At 44.8% G+C, this 10,501-nt stretch overlaps 1 protein-coding gene across 1 annotated transcript in view; it reads left to right on the plus strand.

Moving 5' to 3' along the window:
• NHEJ1 (nonhomologous end-joining factor 1) overlaps positions 1 to 10,501 on the plus strand; it is an 87,783-nt gene that overhangs the window by 12,146 nt on the left and 65,136 nt on the right. Inside the window, exons 4-5 of the mRNA XM_011932234.1 lie at positions 1,948 to 2,086; positions 3,002 to 3,060. Coding sequence (XP_011787624.1) covers positions 1,948 to 2,086; positions 3,002 to 3,060 — 198 coding nt within the window. The remainder of the gene's footprint in view (positions 1 to 1,947; positions 2,087 to 3,001; positions 3,061 to 10,501) is intronic.

Genomic DNA, 10,501 nt, shown 5'->3' on the forward strand with positions numbered 1-10,501 from the left:
TCTGTCGCCCAGGCTGGAGTGCAGTGGTGCGATCTCAGCTTACTGCAAGCTCTGCCTCCTGGGTTCATGCCATTCTCCTGTCTCAGCCTCCTTAGTAGCTGGGACTACAGGTGCCCACCACCACGCCCAGCTAATTTTTTTGTATTTTTATTAGAGACGGGGTTTCACTGTGTTAACCAGGCTGGTCTCAAACTCCTAAGCTCAAGTGATCCGCCTACCCCGGCCTCCCAAAGTGCTGTGATTACAGGCATGTGCCACCACGCCTGGCTAATTTTTGTAATTTTTGTAGAGACTGGGTTTCATCACGTTGCCCAGGCTGGACTCGAACTCCTAGACTCAAGCAATCCTCCCACCTTGGCCTCCCAAAATGCTGAGATTACAGGCATGACCCACTGTGCCGGCCTAGTTATTTTTTTTGACAGGTTAATGGACACTTTGTGTAGGTGAATTAAATGATTATTCTATATAGCTATACTTTATCATATGAGAGTATTACCCTATTTGTACAGCATTATGGCTGTGTTTGCATTCTTCTTACCTCTTGTTAAAAATGGGGTGTGTGGGCTGGGCACAGTGACTCACACCTGTAATCCCAGCAGTTTGGGAGGCTGAGGCAGGCAGATCACCTGAGGTCAGGAGTTTGAGACCAGCCTGACCAACATGGTGAAACCCCGTCTCTACTAAAAATACAAAAATTAACCGGACATGTGGTGCGTGCCTGTAATCCCAGCTACTCAGGAGGCTGAGGCAGGAGAATCGCTTGAACCTGAGAGGTGGAGGTTGCAGTGAGTCGAGATCATGCTACTGCATTCCAGCCTGGGCAACATGAGCGAAACTCCTTCTCAAAAAAAAAAAAAAAAGGGTTGTGTGTAGAGTGGGTTGGCTTATACCTTCCTAGGCTAGTTCTTGGTAAGTGGCTTGGTTCTATTTTAACAATAACCTTAGACTACACTCCATTTGTGGGAACAGATTGAAACTCCAGGCTCCTTCTGGGCTATTATGAGCCCTGAAGTGGCTCTTAGTGTCTGTATCTAATTTGACTTTCAAGAGTCTTTACCTTCTGTTGATTTTTGTCTTCTGTTAACGCTTTAGCTAGTGTACTCTGTTTTTGCCACACTTACTTTCTTGAGGGCTACTTGGATCTTCTGCTTTTCTTGTTTGTTTTTTTGTTTTCTTGTTGTTGTTTTGAGATGCAGTCTTGCTCTGTTGCCCAGGCTGGAATACAGTGGCATGATCACAGCTCACTGCAGCCTTGATCTCTTTGGCTCAAGTGATCCTTCCACCTCAGCCTCCTGAGTAGTTGGGATTATAGATGCATTCTACCATGACTGGCTAATGTTAAGAATTCTTTTTTGGTAGAGATGGGGTCTCACTATGTTTCTCAGGCTGCTCTTGAACTCCTGGGCTCAACTGAATTCCTACCTTGGCCTCCCAGAGTGCTGGGATTATAGGCATGAGCCATCTCAGCTGGTGGGATCTTTTTTTTGAGAAAGAGTCTCACTCTGTCTCCCAGGCTAGAATGCAGTGGTGCAATCTTGGCTCACTGCAACCTCTGCCTCCTGGGTTCAAATGATTCTCATGCCTCAGCCTCTCAAGTGGCTGGGATTACAAGCACCTGCCACCAAGCCCAGTTAATTTTTGTATTTTTAGTAGAGGTAGGGTTTGACCATGTTGGCCATGCTTGTCTCAAACTCCTGCCCTCAAGTGACCCACCTGCCCTGGCCTCCCAAAGTGTTGGGATTACAGACATTAGCCACTGCATCAGCCACCTTCTTAATATATGTAATTATTGTATGTATGTTTACATTCATGTAAATGGGTTACTTGCCTATGAAACTATAAGTTTCTGTAAGAACATTTATTTTCAGTATTTTTTCTAATACCTAAACTGAATTGGAGAGTACTTTATAAGAGTCTTTTGGCTAATGGATATCTCTTCCATCAAAGGTCTCCCAACATTTGATTCGTCCTCTGATGGGCATGAGCCTGGTGTTACAGTGCCAAGTGAGGGAGCTAGCAACGTTGCTTCATATGAAAGACCTAGAGATCCAAGACTACCAGGAGAGTGGGGCTACGCTGATTCGAGGTGAGAGGACATTCTTGGAGGAGTCGGGTGGGGAGTGGTATAGATAGTCAAAGAGTCTTAGGAAAGAGGGAGACTCATTTGCATTAGAGAGGTGCTTCCCCCAGGATGCGTGCTGAATACTAATCAGAAACTGGAGTCTTGATACTAGGTGACTCTTTTTTGTTTGTTTGTTTTGGAGATGGAGTCTCACTCTGTCAACTAGGCTGGAGTGTGGTGGGTGATCTCAGCTCACTGCAACCTCCGCCTCCTAGGCTCAAGCGATTCTTCTGCCTCAGCCTCCCGAGTAGCTGGGATTGTGGATGCATGCCACCATGTGTGGCTAATTTTTTTATATTTTTAATAGAGATGGGGTTTCACCATGTTGGTCAGGCTGGTCTCGAACTCCTGACCTCAAGTGATCTGCCTGCCTTGGCCTCCCAAAGTGCTGGAATTATAGGCATGAGCCACTGTGCCTGGCCTGGGTCACACTTTTCTCTGCCTCGAATACCTGACTGGAGCCCAAGTGGCCAATAGAAGCTGTAACTGAGTCCAGACATTCCCTAGGCAATGGCGGGGAAAGACTTTGGAAAGGAGCCAGTAGCTATACAGAATTGTACCAGAGCAACATGGACTTAGGAGTTTAGGAAGTTTCATGGCTCCAACTTCAGAATAAAAATTCAATTTGGCCTTTGTTTTTGTGGCAGGAAAAACTCCTAGAGCAGATGCTACCACCAAACCTGCCCTTTGTTGCTAATCACCCTCTCCCATTACTGTTTGCCCACATGCTCTCAGCCCTTCTTCTCCCACTGAACTAGGTGTCTCTGCATGATACACCTTCCTCCTCTTTCCTAAGTAACCCTGTTCTGTTCCCTTTCTATCAGGTAAAAAACATCCTATATGACTCATGTTTCTTTTCTCTGTTCCTTCTTATTACAGATCGATTGAAGACAGAACCATTTGAAGAAAATTCCTTCTTGGAACAATTTATGATAGAGGTAAGGTATTTGTTATTTTCTTGTGTGTCTTTGCCCTACTTCCTCTTTCCAGGTGCCTGGGTGGCCACTTGTATTTTGGGTATTAGGTGGCTTGTGTGGTTGGAATGCCCTTTGTCCAAAAAAGTTGCCCATAGAAAGTCTGATAAGGCTTGAGATGTACTTAGCAAGGATGAGGGAAAGAAGGGGGAAAGAATGGAGGAGGCGAAAGTGGGCTGATTGATACTTATAAAACATCTCTGTTAAAGTACCAGGGATTTCATTTGGAATTCTCTAACCTTGGAAAGGTTGGTTGACCAGTTGTTAAATTTTTGCTTGTTGAGATCTGGTCATAAGGTCTGGACTGTAGAGCAGAAGGGTAGGTGTCATTACTTGTCTAGGCCCTTTCAGGATCCAGCAGGAGACGAAGGTAAAAAGCTTAGGGCTACCATTTGGGAGCTGTCTTGTGGGCACCGTAGGTTGTGGAAAATCACAGTGTTTATACAAGGGTACTGGCAAAGGAATGAATGGGGAGTAGATAATTGTGGCCTGTCAGAAGCTCCTGCCTAGGTTTCCCTTCTAAGGGTTGAGCTCAGCCAAAAGAAACATCTATTAAATGCCAAATAGGGAAAGTATTAATAATAGTGACCTTTGATTATGCCAGTCAGTATTGATCTTCTTCCCTCACTCTTCTATGACTTGTTGGTTATACAGTTAGTACCTTAGTATTATTGCCCCATTTTCTTTTTTCTTTTTCTTTTCTTTTCTTTTTTTTGAGATGGAGTTTCGCTCTTGTTGTCCAGGCTGGAGTGCAATGTGCGATCTCGGCTCACCACAACCTCCGCCTCCCAGGTTCAAGCAATTCTCCTGCCTCAACCTCCTGAGTAGCTGGGATTACAGGCGTGTGCTACCACGCCCAGCTAATTTTGTATTTTAGTAGAGATGGGATTTCTCCAAGTTGGTCAGGCTGGTCTGGAACTCCTGACTTCAGGTGACCACCCGCCTCGGCCTCCCAAAGTGCTGGGATTACAAGTGTGAGCCACTGCGCCCAGCATATTGCCCCATTTTCTAATTATATATATTACCCAAGTTGGTACTTTATCATGTAAGTAAATAATGCTATTATAATCTGGTGTTATATATAGATTATTTATATTTCTGCATTGTCTTCTGGATTAATTTGTAAGCTCTTTGTGGACGGGGTCTCTGTCCCATACCTCTTTTGAACCCTAAATTAGCACTTTTTAAAGGGCTAGGCATAAAGCAAGTATTCTTTATTTGGAACCTCCCGTTCTGCCTCTGCGCATTGACTGAGCTACAATGCTTGGGGTCTAAACACTAAATGCAAAAAATGTGAGGTAGGTGCTCAGTCCAGGTACTGAAGCAATTGTAAGTCTGGAGAAGAAGGAAAACTTGTATTACTAAGTCCTGAAACAGAAAAGGTTCCAAGTCTTTTTTTTTTTTTTTGGTGGTGTTGTTGTTTTGTTTTGTTTCTTTTGAAATGGAGTCTCGCTCTGTCACCCAGACTGGAGTACCATGGCACAATCTTGGCTCACTGCAGCCTCCCTCTCCCGGGTTCAAGCAATTCTTCTGCCTCAGCGTCCCAAGTAGCTGGGATTACAGGCACGCACCGCCACACCCAACTAATTTTTGTATTTTTAGTAGAAACGGGATTTCACCATGTTGATCAGGCTGGTCTTGAACTTCTGGCCTCAAGTGATCCACCCTCCTTGACCTCCCAAAATGCTGGGATTATAGATGTGAGCCACCATGCCCAGCCTAGAAAAGGTTTCAAGTTTTTATGGGTAAAGAGAGACCATTAAACCTAAACTTGTGACTGAGAGAGATTTCTTAGGCCATTTTTCTCTTAGATAGCTTCCCCTATCTAAAAGTTTAGGTATTAAGGCTGGGGATAACATACTGGTTCCCTGCCTTATCCCCTTAGTTAAGCACTGCAAGGCTTGTTCTCAGCTCAGTAGAGAGGTCTCTTCCTGATCTAGTGCCTGCATACCTATCCAGCTTGACTTCTTAACATTTTTCTCTATGTACTTTATGTCTTAGCTATATGGAATGACTTTTAATTTCCCCAAATGCTGTTTTATCTTATCTTTAGATACACATTCTTCCCATGATCTAGAATGCGCAATGTTCTGGCCTTATCTAACTTGTAAACTTCTTTTTTTTTTTTTTTGAGACAGAGTCTCGCTCTGTCGCCCAGGCTGGAGTGCAGTGGCGTGATCTCGGCTCACTGCAAGCTCCGCCTTCCGGGTTCACGCCATTCTCCTGCCTCAGCCTCCTGAGTAGCTGGGACTACAGGCGCCAGTCACCATGCCCGGCTAAGTTTTTGTATTTTTAGTAGTGATGGGGTTTCATTGTGGTCTCGATCTCCTGACCTTGTGATCCGCCCACTTCGGCCTCCCAAAGTGCTGGGATTAAAGGCATGAGCCACCGTGCCTGGCCCTAACTTGTAAACTTCTGTTAATCTTCTAGATGTCAGCTTCACATTGTTTGGGAGACCTTTTTGTACTCTGCTTGTAAGGACTATTCTTCTTCCCTGCTGCTATAGTACCTTGGATTATACCTCTGTTTTACCTCTTATAACATTGTAATATTATTGTTTGTACATTTGCAAGGCTATGACTTTCTCCTGCACTGATCTGTGGACTCTCTGAGGCAAGGACCATGCTGAATGCGTTTCTGTATCCCCAGCACTGTGCATGGTGCCTACAGGTAGTAAGTCTTCAATAAGTTTGGATTAATATTTTGATAAGTCTAAGCTAGGGGAATTTTATAAAAATTATGACAGTGTGGCCTGTGGATACAATGTTACTTTTTTTTGGCTGGAGTGTAGTGGGGTAATCTCAGTTCACTGCAGCCTCTACCTCCCGGGTTCAAGAAATTCTTGTGCCTCAGCCTCCTGAGTAGCTGGGATTACAGGTGTGCCCCACCACGCCCTGCTAATTTTTGTATTTTTAGTAGAGGCAGCGTTTCACCATGTTGGCCAGGCTGGTTTTGAATGCCTGGCCTCATGCAGTCCATCCACCTTGGCCTCCCAAAGTGCTGAGATTACAGGCATGTAATTACAGCCACTGCACCTGGCTCAGTGTTGCTTATTAGACCTGTATTTGGGGTCTTCAGTTATTCTCGTGGCTTATTTTGCAGCTTTGGATAAATCACTTCTCATTTGTAAAATTGGAGGCTCATCGTTTTCATACTATAGGTTGGGAGGAGCCCTGCAGAATTGAATGAGAAAGCATATGGAATTTAGGTGGCAGCACAGGAAGAGTAGTAGTGTTTTGGAACCAGCTACTTCAAGAATACTGGTCCTATAGGTTCTGGGTGGATCAATCTTATAGACTTGTAGAATTTTATTTTATCTGGAAAGGAAGTGAGAGATAGGTAGTTGTAGTTATAGCTTTCTATTTCATAGGTGAAGAAGTTGAGCCTCAGAGAGGTTAAGTGACTTGCCTAAGGTCATATAGCTGTAGTTTTATGTTTAGGACTTCCCACATTTCTTGACACATAGTCTAGGATTATCTCTGTTTTGTTTTGCTACTTTAACTGGTTGTACACACCAGTTAGGAGAGACATAAGGGCTGGGATAATATGGAATTCTTATGACCTCTGGGGTCATTGCACTGTCCTCAGAATGTCCTGTATAGCTGCTAGAACTGAAAGGTTTCCTACTGGGGCTGTAGAACTTCTTATGACTACTGCATCTTTTTAGTTACTCTGCTTGCCCGGGGTCCTACAAACAGGACACAGAAGGGTCATGGGGTCACCCAAGACTGAACTGAAAGGATGTGCCATCAAAATAAGCAACATGGAATAGGAAGATAAACAAACCAGGGAGAGAGCTCGGGATGAAGGCACAGGGGGGCCAGGGCTAGTGTCAGAGGGCCATGCGGTCATTGCCTGGGGTCAGTTTTTAAAATTCTCATTGAGATTATTACTAGGCAAAAGGCTATAGACAATAAGGCACAGGGGACAGTAGGCCAGGCAGGTTGCTAGGATACTAAGGCTCAGGAAAATAAGAAGTGAGCAGGGGTTACTTCTCCCTATTTGGTCCTTTTGTTTTTCCACTCTCTCGAAGAGCCTCTGATTTCTGAATTCTGGGGAACCCAAGGAACCAATTGATAGTGGCCTAACTAGAGGGGGAATACTGACAATATTGACTCAAGTCAAGGCTGGGTGGGGTGCCTGTTGGCATGATCTTCATGGAGGCCAAGAACCCTATATAGGGCATTTTGTAGGACTGGGAGTTGAGAGGCATCTTTAGGAGTGAAAGAAGAGTCAGAGACTTAGGGACTGTTGTTACACGGCAGTAGGAACCGTATGAAAAAGGAAGTTTAGGATGACTGGGCAGAGCCCACTCTCAGTCTAGTCCACTGGAGGGAGTTCCTTCCCCTGGCCCTGTCCATGCCTCGCTCTCTCCATCTGGTTGCCATCAGGCTGTGTGGCTGCTGGCGGACTCTTTATTTATTTATCCCAGTGTAATGGGGTGAGGAGGGAGCTGGCCTAAGGCTGGCATTCCAAGGCCATGCCACTGAGCCACAGGCGGTTTGCATGGGTGTGTGAGTCACTGGGGCTGCATGCTGCTCAAACCAGACGCGGCCAGGCTCAGGGACAGCAGGCAGCCCAAAATAGAGCCCCGCCCTCTACAGCTGGCAACCCCTGGCTAGGAATCGGCTCTTGACACCAAAACCTGGGCAGTTGCATGAAGTTGGCTTCCTTTGGTAGGGGTCCCTTAGCAGAGATGGAGATTTTGCAATTCTTTCCTCCTCTTTCTTCATAGGAGGGTATTCAGCATAGCAGTCGTTCTTACTGCTGCATTCTGAATGCCTTATAGGTCTTAAATATTATCTGTTCAGTATAATACTTTAGCTAAGAAATTAGGGGGCTATAGGTAACGTTGATTTGACTTAGCATCCTAAATGCAACCATAGTTGTTATATTCTGTCTAGTTTTAGTTACTGTCTTCAGCTCCTGTCTGGTTGCAGCCTGATTCTAGAGCAGATACTTTAAGCTATGAAGATAGTCACTGCTGCTCTTATGAAGCAACAGCTTATATCACTTGGGGAAGATGGGCAATGCTTTAACTTGAAAATTGCCATCCTTTTAAGCTTGTTCACAGTTCTACTTGGTTTCTTTGGCTGGCTCTCCATCTTCTGCCTGCCTCTTAAAGGTTAGTGTTTCCCAGGATCAGGTTCCTGATCCTCTGACGCTACACTTTCGTTCCTGTGGGTCGTCTCCTCTAGACACCAGTGTCAACTATTGTTGGTACATCACTGAATACCAATTTTATATCTCCACTGTGTTTTAGGCCCATATTTCTTTCTGCATATTTGGCATTTCCACCTGGATGTCCCACATAAAGCACATCCTGAACATGTCCAAAATGAATTCTCTACTCCCCCAGACTATTTCTCTTATATTCCTTAAATTGGGGAATTATACCATTATCCATTCAGTTTTCTAAGCTAGAAATTTGGGAGTCACCCACTTTCCTCTTTGTCCTTACTTTCAAAGCCTAATTTATTGACTGTCTTTTGAATCTGCCTGTCTTCTCTATTCCAGCTTCCGTTGTCTGAGATTAGCCAATTTTCTTTCCCCTTTGCCCCACTCACCCCCGCCTTTTTTTTTTGAGACCAAGTCTCACTCTGTTGTCCAAGCTGGAGTACAGTGGCATGATCTCAGCTCACTGTAACCTCTGCCTCCTGGGTTCAAGCGATTCTCATGCCTCACCCTCCTGAGTAGCTGGGAATACAGGCTTGAGCTACCACACCTGGCTAATTTTTGTATTTTTTGTAGAGATGGAGTTTCACCATGTTGGCCAGGCTGGTCTTGAACTCCTAACCTCAGGTGATCCACCTTCCTCGGCCTCCCAAAGTGTTAGGATTACAAGTGTGAGCCACTGTGCTTGGCCTTTCTGTCCCTTTTTTGGCTTGACCATGCAGCAGCCTCCTAACTTGTCTCCTGGTCAGTTCTTATTCCCCTGCAGTTGAACTTGTAGTTTTGTCAGAGTGATGTCTTTGAAACCGAAACTTGATTATGCCACTTTTTTGCTTAGAATCCTTTAGTGGTTCCCAGTTTCCTACAGGATAAAGTTCAAACTCCTTGCACGCCACACATGATCATTTATGATTTGATCCTGTTGACCTCTTCAGCCTGCTCCTCTGGCATTCCACTATAGCGCCTTTAAATACCATCTTGTGATGAATCCCACATTTATTCTTCACTGTAGATCTTACCCTGAAACTCCAGACTGCTTGTTCAACATTTTCATGAAGAAGTCTAAAAAATATCTTAAATTCAACATGTCCAAAATTGAACTTCCAGTCTTATGCCCAGATTTGCTTTTCCAACAACCCCTTCCCATCTAAGTTGATGGAAGTTTCATTCTTTCACTTTTAGTTGGGTGAAAAAACCTTGGAGTCATCCTGACTGCTGTCCTCTCACTTCCTACAGTCAGTCCATCAGGAAATCCTGTTGGCTCTACCTTAAAACTATGCCCATATTCCCATCTCTGCTGCTACCATACTGGAGCTACCATCATCTCCTACCTGCATTATGGCAAAAACCTCCCTACTGGTATCCTGCAGCTACTCCTACCCTCTCCTGGCCTATTATCAACAAAGCAATCTTATTAAGTTACAAGGCACATCATGATATTCTTCTGCTCAAAGCCCTTCACTGGCTTAACACTTCATGTATAGAGTAAAATTCGAAGACTTCACCATGGCCTGTAAAACCCTATATGATCTTGTAGAACTCTCTTACCTTTCTTACCTCATCTCCTACAGTTCTCCCTCATTCACTCCACTGCATACACACTGGCCTCTTGCTGTTTTTCTAACACTCTAAGCATGCACTGCCTTTAGTCCTTTACATTGGTTGTTCCCTCCACCTGGAATGTTCTTTCTTCAGATATTTGTGTGGCCAACTTCCTCACTTCCTTAAAGTCTGTAGTAGTTATCCATTGTTGTGTAACAAATTGTCCCAAAATGTAATGGCTTAAAATAACACACATGATTATTGCATGGTTTCTGAGAGTCAGGTATCTGGGAGCAGCCTAGTGGGTGCGATTCTGGCTCAGCATCTCTCATGAGTTGCAGTCAATATGTCAGCTGGTAAATGCAGTCATTGTAAGATCTGGATAATTCATATCCAAGCTTTCTCATGTGGTTATCGGCAGGAGGTGCCATTTCTTGCCACATGGCCTGTCCGTAGGGCTACTCACAGGACCTGGTTTCCTCCAGAGCCAGCGATTCAAGAGACAGAGACCAAGGCCGGTTGTGGTGGCTCATACCTGTAATCCCAGCACTTTGGGAGGCCAAGGCGGGTGAGGTCAGGAGTTCAAGACCAACCTGGCCAACATGGCAAAACTCCGTCTCTACTAAAAATACAAAAATTGGCCGGGCGCGGTGGCTCAAGCCTGTAATCCCAGCACTTTGGGAGGCCGAGA

This window comes from Colobus angolensis, unplaced genomic scaffold (assembly GCF_000951035.1).
Source record: "Colobus angolensis palliatus isolate OR3802 unplaced genomic scaffold, Cang.pa_1.0 Scaffold95, whole genome shotgun sequence".
NCBI lineage: Eukaryota > Metazoa > Chordata > Mammalia > Primates > Cercopithecidae > Colobus > Colobus angolensis.